The sequence below is a fragment of the Mercenaria mercenaria genome, chromosome 1 (assembly GCF_021730395.1).
Source record: "Mercenaria mercenaria strain notata chromosome 1, MADL_Memer_1, whole genome shotgun sequence".
Classification (NCBI taxonomy): Eukaryota; Metazoa; Mollusca; class Bivalvia; order Venerida; family Veneridae; genus Mercenaria; species Mercenaria mercenaria.
Window position 1 is genome coordinate 23,179,244 of NC_069361.1, and position 18,024 is coordinate 23,197,267.

The following is an 18,024-nucleotide window of genomic DNA, read 5'->3' on the forward strand; positions in this document are numbered from 1 at the left end:
CAAGATGGCCCTAAGTTGCTCACCTAAATACACCATAACAGTGTAAACATGTTTGACATAGTGATTTCATGGAAACAAATATTCTGATCAATTTTCATTAAGATTGGACCAAAAATGTGGTCTCTTGAAGTGTAAACAAGTATTTTCTTCAATTTGACATAGGGACCTAGTTTTTAAACCAAGGTAACCTGCATTCGAACTTGACCTAGATTTGATCAAGGCAATCATTCTGACTAAATTTCATGAACCTCAATTGAAAAATACAGCCTCTATCGCATACAAAACCTTTTTCTTTGATTTGTCCTAGCGACCTTGGTTTTGATCCCAGATGACCCGTATTTAAAATTGACCTTAATTTAATCAAGGCTATCATTCTGACCAAATTTCATGAAGATCAATTGAAAAATACAGTCTCTATCGTATACACAAGGGTTTTTTTTATTTGACCTAGTGACCTAGTTTTTAATCACAGATGACCCATATTCTAACTTGACCTGGATTTCATTAAGGCAATCATTCTGACTAAAGTTTATGTATATCCAGTGTAAAATGCAGCCCCTATTGCGTACACAATGTTTTTCTTTAATTTGACCGGGTGACCTTGTTTTTGATCCTAGATGACCCATATTCAAGTTCGATCTAGATTTCATCCAGACAAACATTTTGATCAAATGTCATGAAGATCCGGTGTAAAATGCAGCCCCTATTGCATACACAAGGTTTTTCTTTGATTTGACCTAGTGTTCTAGTTTTTGACCCCAGATGACCCATATTCATAACTGGCCTAGATTTTATCAAGGCAATCATTCTGACCAAATTTCATGAAGATCAATTGAAAAATACAGCCTCAATTGCATACAGAAGGTTTTTCTTTGATTTGACCTAGTGACCTAGTATTTGTCCCCAGATGACCCATTTTCGAAATCGCCCTAAATTTTATCAAGGTAATCATTCTGATTAAATTTCATGAAGATCAGTTGAAAAATACAGCCTCTATCGCATACACATGGTTTTTCTTTGATTTGACCTAGTGACCTAGCTTTTGACCCTAGATGATCTATTTTCAAACTCAGCCTAGATTTTATCAAAGTTATCATTCTGACCAAAATTTATGAAGATCAATTGAAAAATACAGCCTATATCGCATACACAATGTTTTTCTTTGATTTGACCTATTTTTGACCCCATATGACCCATTTTCGAACTCGGCCTAGATTTCATCAAGGTAATCATTCTGACCAAACTTCATGAAGATCAGTTGAAAAATACAGCCTCTAAAGCTAAATATTGACAGACGACGGACGACAGACAGACGACAGACGACGGACGCTGGACATCGAACGATCAGAAAAACTCACCTGAGCATTGCTCAGGTGAGCTAACAAAGCCATTCTAAAATTAGAATTACAAGAGACTGTGTTAGTTATCTCAAATCACATTTATAATTACATTTTAATGAAACTTAAATCTGTATTTATAAAAGAATAAAAATAATTTTATCTACTACAAAATACATTATCTGCACTAGATTCTATTAACCCGAAATTAAAAGTACAGTTAATGTCTAATGTCACGTTCACATTCACAACATATTGACTGACTTAAAATAAAACTTGTTAAACAACCCCCCCCCACCCCCCACCAAAAGTAGATGCCCACGGGCAACATGTCGAGCCCGTCAGCTGTCAAAAGGACTGGGAGTTGCATACGACACTCTGTCTCATTGAGGCAAACATTTATGCCAAATAAAAAAAAGATTGCAAAAAGTTACAATATAAGTTATTTGTAGTAACAAAAAAGGAAAGTAAAAAAAAAAAAAAGTTTGAAGTCAATGCACAAAAATCCTTACCAGTAGAGACAGGTCAAAATACACCTCAAAATTGGATGTAACATGTATGTTTTACTATAGAAAAGTGGTCTTGATTTTTCCCTACGACCAGTAATAAAAAAGTTACAGTATAAGCTATTTATAGTAACAACAAAAGGAAGTAATTCTAGGTTCTTGCGCATGACACTCCATCTCATGATGGTGAATAATTGTGCCAAGTTACATCAAAATCCCTCTATGCATGAAGAAGAAATGCTCCAGACAAAGTCATTCTTGTATCTCACTCACCTTAATCTAATTTTCCTCTTCCCCCCCCCCCCCCCCCCACTCCCCACCACCACCACCACTCCCTTCCTTCTTTTTTCCTTTCTCCTTTTAATCCAAGCAAAATTTGACAGTTGTTTTCTCACATTCAAAAGTTACAGTTACTTATAATAGAGTAATAAGCGTCTATGATATAAAATTTGGAAGCAGGTTTTGGCTTTTAACAATATTTTTATAACTTATCCTGATCAGACAATGTATCAAAATTATTGTTTATTTCATTGATTCTATAAAAAAAAAAGAAGCTCTTCTCGTGTATTAGTATACAGAGGGCATTTCAAATAACATTAATTTCATCATCCACACACACAAAACAAGTTCTGCCATTAATATCAATATTCTCATATCTACCAGTTTCAAGCCTTACTGGTACTACACCACATCTAAATTTCGCAAATGAACTTCTATGGTGAAAAGGTAAATTACATTTTACATAATCTTCAACAGAATGGTTATCTTTGAACAATCTGTATGTTCGAAGTTTGTTTCGACCATGACCTATAGAAGAAATATCCCTATCTAGTAGCATTTTCCATTTGTCTTGTTCTAATGATAATAATTTCGCTTCAACAAAATCTACTATATATTTGGTTGACAATAAATCAAACATTTCAAAGCTTGGACAATCTATATCGTTCAGCATATTGATTACTCTAAAAAAGCTGTTTTTGCATCTGGCTGAAGCACTCTGTCCTACCCATGCAAATATCCTTTTATTAACCCTGCTGTCAACCATTTTTACCATTCTACAAAATTTTCTTGTAACTGAACCCTTCAGTCAAACTGTCATTTGTTTCCAACCCATCTCCCCACTTATTGCAACATAAGGTGTATATTTTCCAACACCTAAGAAGTAACACATGGCACGGTTTTGAATGGCATTTATACATGTAAATGAGTGGTCACCCCAAATTGATGCTCCATAACGTAAAACAGGCCAAACCGTGGTATCATATAATTTTGTAAATTTAAAGTTGAGTATTGGAATCCACCTACTGCTTTACTCTTTGCAATAAAAAGACCAAGTGCTCGTCCAGCAGATAATGCAACAGATTTTTGCCATTTCGCTATAGTCTAAAAATTCATTCAATATAACTCCAATGTATTTATAACTATGCACAAGGGTTAAGCTAATGTTACCAAACTTAAAATCAAAATTTACTAATTGTGTACTCTTCGTTCTAAAATGTATTATATTTGACTTTTCACAATTAACCGACATCCTATTTGTGTTACACCAAATATTTAATGTATCACGCAATTCTTGTAGATCGTCTGCAGATTCGGCTAAAAGAACCACGTCATCCACATATAACAGTATACATACAATATCATCATTTATTTTAATGCCAACATTTAATTCTCTAAGTGCATTTACCAGAACGTTTATATACAAATTAGAAAGAATGGGGGACAAAGGGCAACCTTCTTTCAATCCACATTTAATATCAAACCAAGACGTATCAAAGCCATTTAATCTCACACAACATTTTACATTTTTGTATAATGAAATAATTGCATGCATTAATTTACCATGAAGACCAGTTGCGAACAATTTATCCCAAAGTTTACCTCGATCAATAAAATCATAAGCCTTTTTAAAATCAATGAAGGCAGCAAATGTTGACTGCTTTTTCTGTTTTCTTGTTTCTATAATATTAGTAATCGAAGTAACATGGTCTATTGTACTTCTTCCTTTCATGAAGCCATTTTGTTCATCATATATAACACTATTACTATCACACCAGCTATATATTCTTTCATTTAAAACACTCGCATATAATTTGTACATAACTGGAGCTAAAGTGATTCCTCTATATGACAAGGGATCACGAGGGTCTGCAGTTGAATTCTTTGGAATAGGAGTAATGATCCCTTTAGACCATGCGGATGGTACCATACCAGTAGAAAAACAATGGTTAAAAATATCAAGTAAAGTTGTTAACGCAAGATTATTTTTTAAAGAATCCACTGCAATATAATTAAAACCTGAGGCTTTTCCTAACTTTGCTTTTTTAAAACATAAGCAACCTCGTCACTAGTGATAATATCATCAAAGAGTGGAATCCCGTTACTAATGGACTGAGTATTATTTAGAGGTATGTGTTCATCTAGCATGTCTTGACTTGCTGTGCTAAGTGGATTGAGCAGGTTAAAAACTCATTTCGCCATTTTGACAAAAGAACTTCAGGATTTCTGTTCATTGAACCGTCTGAGGAAACAGTTTCAAAAGGAATGTTTTTACGTCTCTCATTTCCTAAACCTATATTTCCTATCTTTTCCCAAAAGTTATTACATTTTGAGTCTGCTAACTTTTCTATTTCCTCTTGCACACTTTTTAACTTTTGTATTTGTTTAAAATTGTTCTTTTGAGCATTGTGACATTTCAACCAACATTTTTCTGCCTTACTCATTTCATTCCATAGTACAGTTAAATCATCTGTCCACCACGGTTTACCCCTTCGAAATTTCTTACTTGTACTTCTAGATGTAGTACATTTGATACGCTTTACCTGTAATTTCTGCTTTATTTCTGAATGAATGCAGTTAGTAATTTTTTCATAATTCTTGTCAAGCATGAGCTGATTACTAGCATTATTTTCTAACTCAATTACAGCCTGATTTAAATTATTAACTAAAATATCATTACAAAAGAAATCTGAAGAGATATTCTTTGTGTCAAAAATTGTTTTTGTACATGAAAGCTCTACAACTTTAACATTTACATCTTTAGAGATAATATCTAAATGCAAACTCCACTTTAACATTGAATGATCAGGTCTGCCACCATCAGTGTTATTAAAGCATTGGCTTGACTTCACTAAATCTAATGTTCTGACAACTTCAAAATTATTAAACTTATTAAGAAGCTCATACGGCATAAAACAATAGTCTACAACTGAGCAACCTTGAGGCCCAATAAATGTAAAATCATTTCTAACACTTTTCCTTCCATTCAATATGCAAAAATTTGTGTTTATTAAAAAATCAGTAAGTATCTTCCAATAAGCATTTATAGGAAAGTCTACAACACCTCTGTCAGGTAAATCATAACAAAAGTAAACTATTTAATAGCCTGCACTCAACTGTTCAGGAAACTTATTGTTCCATTGAATGGGTCTAATATGTAATTACAGTGTGGATGACAAGTAAGTTTGTTTTAGACTTACTGGAGTTGGAATTTGTTCTGTTTAGGTACCACCCTGACTGATACAATGCCACAAGCTTATTCATTTGTTTCAGTAGCTCTTCTGACGACATGGTGAGATTGGTGTATCCTTCCACAATGCCGTCTATAATTGGCTGAAGCCTTACAGGGGCACCATGAGGAAGGAGGAATATCACAAAATGGCGACCGGCATTGAACAAGTTCTTCATTTCATTGTATTTGACACATCTTCCTTGAACACAATTTGTCCTGAAATCACAATTAAAACAGTTTTGTATTTCGTTCTACATTTTTGTTTAGATTTCATGTGTCAATTTACATAACATGCATTAGATATCTTATGTTCATAATTTATTTTGAACAGACAAATCAGATTTGCTTAAACATATTTGATAAATAAAAACCTAAAGTGCTTGACCTTACCTGTATGAAACGACTGGTACTGGTCACGTTTGGTTAATGCTAATACAGATGCAAATTCGAGTGTTGTCCCTGAATGATTAAGGCTGAAGATGAATTAGCAATTCAATCAAGTACAATAAAAGATATAATATTACGCATACCTCTTAGAGAAATTAGCACTAGAAAAGATTACATCACAGTCGTCTGACGTCCGACATGTAGGATTCTCGAACCCTGTGTCATCAACGTCGGAAAGCTTCAAGCTGCCGTCAACTAGGACAAACTGCTGGCGCCGGAAGTCATTCATAGACATGGAACCGTACGGTGTCTGGCTCAAGAAGTTTACAATCCTAGTTATATCCAAACATACCTGTAGTCAAAATAATTGTACCTCCTAATATTTCTGTTTATAATACAGGAAATATTATATAAAAGGCATGTGAAAAGATTCCTCTCAAATTTATCGATCAAAAAATTTAGGAGTTCAATACATGCTTGGAATATGTCGTTCAAACAGTCGACATACCATATACAATGTAGGAAAATTCGCCTCACTAAGACATTTTTCAACTTTTTGTATGGAGATAATGGTACAAAATAGAACCGGAAGCAGTACTCGTTTTTGTCTGACTCTCGACTGATGAAAGGTAGTTCTAAGACAATGAAAGAATGATGTGTTTTCTGTAATGTAAAAATGTTGATATAAAAATACCCTTTCTCAGTAAACAGTGTTCAAGTTTCATTTTTTTTTTTTTTTGCCGCCTCTGGTTTCATTTAATTATCAGTGTTTCACAATTAATATGTAAGGCAAATCTTCAGTGAATTCCCTACAAGATTGTGTGCTACCTAATATTTTGTAAATCTGGCGATGAAGGCTTTCTAATAGCCTATAAATGCAACAGGACAAGATCTTTTAAAAATCATAACGGATTCAAGGACTGTACCGGCATGACGATTTTCCGTGACGTGTTCTTTCTGTAGTAACTAGTGTGTATTTAAAGCGAAGTAATCTCTTAGACGGACATTAAGATTTTTATAAATCAATTAAGCTTTTTATAAATCAGAGTGATTTCTGGCCATATATAAAATTATTTTAGCTGAAATTTAAAATATATCACAATGTCTTCCTTCAAACAATCTTTTACACTTACCATTAGACTAAACAAAGGCAAGCACATAAAGATTTCTCGCCATCACTTGCTTTACAATAAATTGCAGTTATCATACTGAGAGAAAACAATTTATCTAAGGAATTCTAAAATATTAGCATGTCTGATCTTTTTATCAGTGATATATGTATATTTGCACCGATTCCATTCCGTTAGACATAACAGAAAACATCGGTAATGATTGGTAAAATATGTTTGATATGCTGTCTGTTAACCACTGATCTTCATCAAATATATACACTTTGCATCGGATCGTTCCATGGTAAGTCTCGTCTATTGTGTTACTATTTTATCGTGTGTTTTTTATTTAAACCGGCTTAGAGACGCCTATCTGATGTCAGATTTTATGTGCATTGACGTTAACAAAATGTAGTAACTGTGTTTGAAAATGAAAACAAGGCCTGTTGTTTTCCGTCTTCATATATGCTACATCTGCGTTTTTATTATTCCAAATATCCTTTATTAATTGTAATATGTTTGCAAGCATCTGTGTAATTATGTACATACATTGTCATTTGATGTGATGTTTGTGCGGCTTCTCTGAACTTGATTTTTCCTTTGGGGATCCTTTCTTTGTTCTGATACAGACAACGAAGAATTTACTGAATAAATGTATTCATTCTGCCTTCAATTGGAATATGGCTTATTTATATTTCTTTTTGCTTGTTTCTTGGGTCCTGATTTATTGTTAGCTTTAAACGTGCTTTTATTTTGACTTCAGGAAGTACATTATAAAATGGGTACTCTTCGCTAACACGGAAAGACAACAAATGTTGATTTGAAACGCCCCAGTTCCAATAAAAACTTATTTTAAAGGTACTGTCAAAAAGGTGATGTGAGTAATGAAACATATATGCACGCCTATAACTCTCATCGCCGAACCTTTAAACAAACATAGGAAAGAACATCGAATCATCATTGATATCCTACAAGTTTTCAGTGAAGTTGTTCCCTGCAAATATACCAACATTGATAATGCTGAAACATGTCAACACGATATCACATGCACATATACACTGCCATTTTCTTTGTATTCACATTAAATTTGTTACTGTTTCTCAATAGCGTAAATTTCTTGGAAATTCTTGCTTATTCCACAAATAACAAGCAATTCTAAACAGACAGTGCCTAATTATACTTACTCTAAGCCTGTCTTCCCATGACATTTGCAGCAGTTTTATTAAATCTACGGCTTCTCCTAATTCCGTAACCATAGCAACCCGCACATTGTTGTCTACATTGCGTGGAAGACAGAAGCCAAGCACCTATGCAAATGTACAGAAAAAAAACAATTGACATCTATGTGACTGAAGAGTTTGGAAACAAGTTGTTCTTACAGCAATACAAATATAATGCAATTTCAAGAAAATTTTAATACTATGGCTTCCAGAGGTGTTCATGTTCTATTTGAGTACAATACAAAAACACAAATGTAGTCACTGATCTGTTTTCCATTGTCACAAATGTTTGATTCGATATCTGTTACAAGTTACAACAGTAAATCATTGTGCAACGCAGAATCTGAGACAGCAAATTTCAAAACCTTTTTATACAATAAATAAATAAAGTTTGATTTAGTGCATTTGTTTAAACATCGCCTTAAAACAAGACTAACGATCTTCGTTTTCTCTCAATCACCGACATATTTTCTTACTTAGCACAATCGCCATGCATTTAGGTTCCAGGTAAAAGAACATGGCTTCATCAAAATTGAGCATTTAGGTCCCAGGTAAAAGAACATGGCTTCATCAAAATTAACAAGATTTTTAGCATATTTTCTTATACAACCTCCAGGAAGTTGTCCTTCATTAGACAACAGTGGTAGAGTGTTGAGCTGAGGAACCTTGCAAATGTGCGTAATTTTGCTTTCTGAATTAAGATAAATGATATATTTATAAGATTCCAAAGAAACCTCCTACCTTGATGGATTAGTACAAGGAGACAGAAGCGAATCAGATAGAAATAACATTTAAGAAATGTTATATATAAGTTTATATACCACTTTTTTAGAAGTTCTGTATTAAGAATCAGTCTACAAAAGAATGAGCACCATGCTGTCTTTTTGTCACCTATTTTCGCGAGTACCACATAAAACGTTAGAATATTCTAATGAAGGAAGCAATGCAATTCACACATTTCGAAATTGTTGTATATGCCTCTTTAATGTTTTCAATTAAAAGCTGAACATCTCTCGAAGTAAGCTTAATATAATCGGGCTAGTTTTAGAAATTTTGAGTAATTTTATGTATTTGCAAAACTTAAACGGTTTTCATTTTATAAAGGGGCTGGATTATAATTACGATCTTTTCTAAGACGATACATAAACTATTATTACCGGAAACAAAAGTTTAGATAAGGTCTGTGGAATGCCACAGCCTGTCCAACGTGTCGATACTTATGGTCTTATTCTTAAAACATACCAAAGTCGACATTCTTAGAATATATGAAATAAGAAATAGTACTAAAATGACATGAGAAATTGTAAGCAATTAACACACCATGCAACGATCGTAGTTCACGCCTTTGTTTTTCAGCTGTCACACTGCGAAAAAGACTTAGCAAGTAAGATTATGGCTCATTTGGCGTTTCCAGTTGGTTTAAAATTATGCTTGCTTTTTGTGTATTATTTAAGTTAGGATAATTCTGGACATTTAAATGAATAATTTTGTTTTTAAAGAAAAACGCAGTTTCTGTTTTATGTACTAAGAAAAAAAGTACTTTATAACAAATTGATGGGGTTATTAACGGCTGCAAGAAGTAAAAAATGTACTGTTTAGTCTAGAACTGTTGTTTTTCTGCATCGGTCACGGTAAACCGAAGTATGTATATAATAAAGAAGCATGAAAGTAGTTTTAACAAACGTTACAATGTGCACTTTCTGTCTATCATGCAGCAATAAAGGTGTTGACAGATTAATACAGTATTTAGCAAAGAACATTTTCGCATGAGTGTGCATTTAGCAGTTTGGTTCGGTCTTACCGCTACAACGGTGTTCAAATCGATATAAAATATAGAGGAAAAAGGTTTTATAGACTGTAGAAGTTATCTGACAGGCATTTAAGGCACGTTTGACACTTTTTAAGGTATATTACATTAAAAACCTGAACAATTATTCTATTTAATTTATGTAAACACAGGAGTTTATAATATGTAATATACATGTACAGTGAGTGTTTATAATACACAACCGCTAAAAGAACTGGAAGTTTTCTTAACGGTCGACTGTTACTGCAAGACAATTATTTAAGAAAATAGCACTAAATACATGATTAATTTATATATTAAGTAAAGTAATGATTTTCTTCATTTGACGTAACTATCTGAATATGAAATATTTTAGAAAAAGATGGCTATTGTCTAAATGACAGAAATAATGTAAATAACTTACCGTTTTCCTTTTGAATTTACAATTTTTACAAATATATTATTTTAGACTGTCTTTGATATTTTATTGGTTAGATTAGTGCTTCGTCATTGTTTTAAATATTTACCTTCAAAACATTTTCCCCAGCTAAAGTCTGCAGTAGCACAATCTCTTTGACAATCTTTTTGGCAGCTTTCACATAGCACGCCGTTTGCGACTTTCCAGAAACCATGCAGGTAGTAACATCTTGACCTTTGACATCAACTGTCTTTAAGGCGACAGGTGACCCCTTATACGTTCCCTTGAAAACGGCTTTCGTCCAGCCAGATGCGATATAAGTCCTGTCAGTTATATTTGCAATATCATCACAGTACATCAGATGGTCAGGAAAATATCTCTCGAATAAAACTTCCTTTTCCGGAGCACCATAAGAGATCGAGTTCTCTAAACTGCTTTCCATTATATCCAATAGTTTCCATAATTTATTTTGTAACAAATACCGCTGACTTTCCCGAGAATTCAACTTTCTTTCGTGAAAGACGTTGTATCTTAAATCAATATTTCCTAAATTATACTCCGATGATGTGCCCCCGGGGTCCACATTATTTTCTCCTTCCAATTCGGTGAAGTTCCGTTGAAATGTCATAATATTCATGAAAAGAAAACACAATATCACAAAACTGCTATAATACAACCTGCCTCTCCAGATGATGTTTCTATACCGTCTCCTAAACTTGCAAAACATGTTAAATTATTGTTCTTTCCACATCCTATGATTTGACGTATTCTCAGGCTATATATTTGACTTCCCAAGTTCGATATATTCCGCCGGCTATAAGTTAATTTTACTGCAAACTGCATGCCTTCATGCACAATAACGTAAATATCTGCAGGTGCATTTTGTGTATTTAACCTGAAATAAACAATACAACATTACAGAAATTACCGAACTGCATTAACTTGACACAGCAAACTACTTTTTTTAAGTTTCTTGCAAGAAAAGGCTCTTAAAACATATCCTTGAGTACCAAACTAGACAGTCAAAAATAGAAACGCAATATATATTTATGCCAGCTAGAATTATGTGTTATTGTTTTTCGAAACGTTAAAACCTATATTTAAATATGTCCTATTCGTGAGGCTAAATATACGGAGACTTGCATTATTTTAGTTAATGTAATTTTATGTACTTTATCCTCAAAAATTCAATTGTTACAGTTGAGGATAAATTTCTTTAAATTTCATATTACGAGTATATACATTTATTTTTGATTGCTGCATATAATGTTGAATCTATAATTTATGTGTTGGGTTTACCGTCACACCGACAGAATTATAGATCACATGGCGACTTTCCAACTTTGTTGGTGGTGGAAGACCCCAGGTGCCCCACCGTACATTATTTCATCACAAGCGGGTTCCTGGGCAGAACAACCGACCTTCCGTAAGCCAGCTGGATGGCTTCCTCATATGAAGAATGTCGATGTTGTTTGTTTGTAAAGACACTTTTTACACCAAAATACCTGCTTATATGATCATTATATGAGCCGCGCCATGAGAAAATCAACATAGTGGCTTTGCGACCAGCATGGATCCAGACCAGCCTGCGCATCCGCGCAGTCTGGTCAGGATCCATGATGTTCGCTACCAAAGCCTATTGCAATTAGAGAACCTGTTAGCGAACAGCATGGATCCTGACCAGACTGCGCGGATGCGCAGGCTGGTCTGGATTCATGCTGGTCGCAAAGCACTATGTTGGTTTTCTCATGGCACGGCTCATATATCTCTGTTTTAAAATCACATTGCGACATTTGTACGGGCAGAACTACATCAACAGGAATAATTTATGGCGCTAATGAAATATTATACCACACTAGTAATTGTACATATATAACAGAGAGATGATTCTATCATGACCAGCAATGAGCCCGAAGGCTTCCTTATTGTCTGTGATGCTTAAAACATCTAGGCACTCTCCTGAACATACTGACAGACGTACGCGCTCCGACTACAAAATGGAAACAATTAAACACGTAATGAAATGAAAATAGTTCAGAAAGAGAAAACAAATATATGTTAAGAAAGCAAAACAATTCTCAGACATTATATTAATACATTCTACAAGAAGATCCATCTTTTTGATTAAATTTGTTCGTGAGAGGTAAAATAAATGTGCAGTATCCCTCACGCGTTCCCTGGTACCGGCATAAGCAGAATTCTATCAAAATAAAATTAAATGAACTCTATCATCCAAAAAGACCTGAAAATATATCAACGTAAAATATTGCCTAATTTGTTGCCTTGGTGTTTTTACAAATGTTTTCCATGTATTTCGATTAGTTCGAACTGAATTTGACAATTATCATTCAAGTTTTGATATAAAACTACAAATGATTCACGACAGATAGCCAATTAAAATTCTATAACGCACAGTGCAGTGCATCTTAACTGAAATACAAGAGCAACCTTACCTCTAACAAGTTACTCCTTGTTTAGTTTGTTCGTTTGTTTGTTTTTTTTATGTTTTGTCTATGTTTTTGGGGGGGATGTGGAGTGTTGTTGTATTTTTTGTTTTTGTTTTTTTGTTTCGTTTTTTTTTTCAATTCTGTAATTGCTTCCATATAAGACGCTTATGACACACAAAAGACATAGACTGTCTATTATCTGCACAGTGACAGTATGTCGTGTGCTCTGGAGGATACGAGTCAATACATTCCACAGTACTGTAATAATATTACCGTGACGGAAGTGCATATGATGTATGATATTTGCGTGAATAAGCAAAACGTAAAAATGTCTAAATGAGAACTGACAGAATAAAATCATAATTTATCTGAAATTGGTGTAGTTTACTTTTATTTACTTAGACAAATTATATGACAAATGTTTCAAAATATCTGTAAACATTTATATGGGTCAATAATCGAATAAGCTATGCTGTAGAACGGATTTTTGATACATTTATTCAAGTATGCATAAATTACACGATGTTAGAATGACGTCATAAGCGACAGGACGTCGTTCTGTGATATGCTTTGCAGAGTTGAAATGCAGAGTGTTAAATATAAAAGCAAACAATCAGAAAAAATCATATTGATTGTGTTGAAATAAAAACAAATTAAACAGGAGTAAAATTCTTAACTGAGATTCTTATTGCGCAATGTGCTTCAGTGCTTTTATCTGGACCTTATGGCTGTTAGAGTCCACCTCACTTATCCCGCTTAATTAAGCCGACGCTTGGGAGAGGGGGAGGCGTGGGAGTGTTGCATATGCCATTACCTCTCATGAACAGCCTCAGTCAACCCGAGTCTACTATTTTCTTACATTGCAGTTTTCATTTCTTCCAAAGGATCTTCTTATAGTTTTTATTAAGATAACACTGAATGTTGAGTAATGATGCAGAAAAAGCACTTGCCAAAAATTAAATATACAAACAGAATGGTCTGCTGAAAACGTGCCAACACATACCGTTCATGGTAATGATAATGAATATCAAGATACGTGATGAATATTGATCTGAGCGAATGCGGTGCCAAACAGACTAGCATGGACAAAGAAATTCTACTGTTTGGGTTTATATAGATTACATAATTACAATGCAATTACTGGCAAAACAAAGAAAATGTTTCACTGACGTCATACAGAAGCAACACAGAAAATTTAAAGTAAAGGAAAGTGTGTTTTTTTACAAATAATATGAAGATATAAGGGCTCATACGATGAGAATGATGTCTACCTTTTCAAATATACGATATTAAATTATGCCGACTACCACTTGAGTGAATGGATTTCCATAAAAGTAAGGTTAAGCTTCCTTGAAAGTAATTATCCATATGTCCCATGGATATACCTTGTAACCAATATTTCATTAATCCTCTTGTTTATTTTGTAGCTTAATATGTATAATATTTCATTACATATTATTATATTATCTTTGAATTTTGTTTTATATGTAAAACTTCATAATTTAATACTTAGCAGAATAAGTGAAAAACATTAAAAACATCATCCTGACTGAGTACTTACGGTGTGCCCGGTCGACCACCTCTACTTAATCCTTGAAACAAAGAATCCGATTGGAGATCCTCTACCTAAGTGCTCCATCTCTTAAACAAATACTCCGAATCTAGAGCCTTTATCTACGTTCTCTGTCCGTCCTTGAAACGTTCCGTCCGTCCTTGAAAAACAAATTCGAAGCGAGACCATCTACCTAGGTTCTCAGTCCGTCTACCCGTCCGTCTCTGAAACAAACAGTCCTAAGCAAGACCCTCTACCTAAGTAATCCAGCCGTACCTGAAACTAACAGTCCGAAGCGAGACCCACTACCCAAGATGTCCATCCATCCATAAAACAAAAAGTCCTAAGTGAGAACCACTACCTAAGACATCCATCCGTCCTTGAAACAAACAGACCGAGGCGAGACCCACTGCCTAAGAGATCATTCCGTCCCTGAAACAAACAGTCCGAAGCAAGACCTACTACCTAAGATATCCATCCGTCTTTGAAACAAACAGTCATAAGCAAAACCCACTACCTACGATATCCATCCGTGTCAGAAGCGATGCGTTCTACCTATGCTCCCCTTTCCTCTCGGAAACAAACAGTCCGAAGCAAGACCCCACTACCTAAGATATCCATCCGTCCCTGAAACAAACAGTCCGAAGCAAGACCCACTACCTAAGATATCCATCCGTCCCTGAAACAAACAGTCCGAAGCAAGACCCCACTACCTAAGATATCCATCCGTCCCTGAAACAAACAGTCCGAAGCAAGACCCCACTACCTAAGATATCCATCCGTCCCTGAAACAAACAGTCCGAAGCAAGACCCCACTACCTAAGATATCCATCCGTCCCTGAAACAAACAGTCCAAAGCAAGACCTACTACCTAAGATATCCATCCGTCCCTGAAACAAACAGTCGGAAGCAAGACCTACTACCTAAGATATCCATCCGTCCCTGAAACAAACAGTCCGAAGCAAGACCCCACTACCTAAGATATCCATCCGTCCCTGAAACAAACAGTCCGAAGCAAGACCCACTACCTAAGATATCCATCCGTCCCTGAAACAAACAGTCCGAAGCAAGACCCCACTACTAAGATATCCATCCGTCCCTGAAACAAACAGTCCGAAGCAAGACCTACTTACTAAGATATCCATCCGTCCTGAAAACAACAGTCCGAAGCAAGACCTACTACCTAAGATATCCATCCGTCCTGAAACATCAGTCCGAAGCAAGACTACTACCTAAGATATCCATCCGTCCCTGAAACAAACAGTCCGAAGCAAGACCCCACTACCTAAGATATCCATCCGTCCTGAAACAAACAGTCCGAAGCTAGACCCCTCCTAAGTATCCATCCGTCCCTGAAACAAACAGTCCGAAGCAAGACCCACTACCTAAGATATCCATCCGTCCCTGAAACAAACAGTCCGAAGCAAGACCTACTACCTAAGATATCCATCCGTCCCTGAAACAAACAGACCGAGGCGAGACGCTCTACCTAAGATATCCATCCGTCCCTGAAACAAACAGTCCGAAGCAAGACCTACTACCTAAGATATCCATCCGTCCCTGAAACAAACAGTCCGAAGCAAGACCCCACTACCTAAGATATCCATCCGTCCCTGAAACAAACAGTCCGAAGCAAGACCTACTACCTAAGATATCCATCCGTCCCTGAAACAAACAGACCGAGGCGAGACGCTCTACCTAAGATATCCATCCGTGTCAGAAGCGATGCGTTCTACCTATGCTCTCCGTTCCTCTCGAAAACAAAAAGTCCGGGGAGAGACATGTATTTTTTTTTCTACACGTTAAAATATGAACAGCTATCACTATTATGATATTTTTCCTGTGCAACCTCAGTAATCGCTACACAACGAAAAATATCATTAACAAATTCATTTCCTAGGTTCCCAATTTGTAATGTGTGAGACTGCTACTGTATCTAATACAGAAATTACTTTTCATTCATTAACATGTCAATCTTTCTATCTCAACAGGCGGTCGAAAGCAATCGCAATTGCCATGTCTGCACTTTTGATGACATTATTCGTAGCAAAGGAAGGTCTGCTGTTTTCTGAAGAAGTCTCGGATCGATCATTTAAGGGTAATTTAAGGGCGATGTGTCTGTCATTATTAACATTAACAATACGAGGTCCCAAAACTGTATTTATTTTCTTGAACGTGTCTTTATTTATTAACTGCACGTACGTTGTGAACTTGGGTATTCTCACTGCCCTTGTGCCTAACGTAAACATGATACTAATGAAACGAATGAAAACCAAATGAAAAAGGACAAAAATCCTCAAATTTGTTAACTGTTTGCATACAAATAGTGAACAAATCTTTTGGATTATGAACTGTGTCAACACTTTTAACACAGAATTGTATCTTCTCTCACTGGAGTTTATAACAATATAATGATGTATATGCATTGTAGCTACATGCTTTATGCAATTAACTCTTTAATCGAATTGAATTGATAAGCCTTACCCAGAAGGTTAATTAAGCTCTTTGTTTTATCAAGTGTTATCAAGAATCTTGTATTAGATTTAAGTACTATGATAAATAGCCATGTTTGCTGAAAAGCAACAAGAAATGATGTACATGTACATGATATTTTCAAAACATAATGTTCCCAAAAAAAACTGTACTAATGATTCTGGAGATGGTAAGCAGCTGATGGACATAAAAAATCACTATCTAGTATAAATAAAATGTTAAAATGTAAGTATACCATTTCAAAAATGTATGAAATGCAAACAAAAATTTTAACAAACCTTTTCTACACATCCGTTATTTTGTTGAAGTTTAAATTTGTATCGTGTCCCCTTGGTCTATAACAACAGTTTAAATATTCTTTACAAATGTCATCGGGTAAAATAATACCTCTACTATTAAAGGAGTTATCGCATGTATTAACTTAAACGTGGTTCTATACTTTAGTTATACAGCTTTTGAATGAACGTTTATCTAATTTCTAACGTTTCTAAATGAATGGAATTTATGAATAGTTTTACTGAAAAATATTGAGTTCATAAATATATAGATGTATTTTACACGCACTTTAACTAGTTCATGGTTCGACAGGAAGAACCGACATGAGATGTTTGAATTTTGAAATGGTTTGTATACATTTAATACTTCATATTGGAGTTTATCTGTTTTAAATTTATGTTACTTTTTAAGCATCTATATATATAGGTTAAAGTTAACTCAATTAGGTTGATGATAAATGAAATGTGCGACTCGGCCGATCTTTATTATATTTGTTAAGACGATGTAAGACGACCTCTTTAAGCTATGTCGGACTATCAATCATTTCAACTGCCACAGAAAAAAATCCTGACCCCGCCATTTCAACAGCACGCAATATTTTGACAAGGGATTTACTGTTCTATAGCCGTGATAAATATTTTAAAACTGATTTTATTTTATCAGTATGTCACTGAAAATCTTTCGCAAAACTTTGTTTTTTGTCCGATGTATTTTGACATTTAAATAGAAGCCATGTAAATTTAAGTGTTACGTTATAATGCCTTGGTGAGTGGGACAAAATTGTCAGTAAATAAAGGTCTATAATTATGGTCGACAATTATACTCATTCAAATCACATCACATCTTTTCTTGTGATTTATTTATCAACCTGGAATTTAAACGCTCGTAGCTGAATATCTTGATCTGATCCTCTTTAAACATTTGTTGTTTTGATAACAGTGAAATAGAGTATCTTGAAAAGATCTTCTATTTTTGAACATTT

General features: G+C 34.8%; 1 protein-coding gene across 3 annotated transcripts in view; it reads right to left on the reverse strand.

Annotated features, from left to right (window-relative positions):
* LOC123543788 (extracellular tyrosine-protein kinase PKDCC-like) overlaps positions 1-18,024 on the reverse strand; it is a 29,363-nt gene that overhangs the window by 3,847 nt on the left and 7,492 nt on the right. For 2 of the 3 annotated variants that reach the window (XM_045329864.2, XM_045329857.2), the window contains exons 2-5: positions 10,384-11,169; positions 8,035-8,157; positions 5,885-6,093; positions 5,323-5,570 (exon numbers count right to left, since the gene is read on the reverse strand). In XM_045329864.2, the coding sequence (XP_045185799.2) occupies positions 5,323-5,570; positions 5,885-6,093; positions 8,035-8,157; positions 10,384-11,001 (1,198 nt within the window). In that variant the 5' untranslated portion in view covers positions 11,002-11,169. Of the gene's footprint in view, positions 1-5,322; positions 5,571-5,884; positions 6,094-8,034; positions 8,158-10,383; positions 11,170-17,044; positions 17,080-18,024 lie in introns of those variants that run through there. The other variant, XM_045329870.2, reaches the window with a different exon arrangement.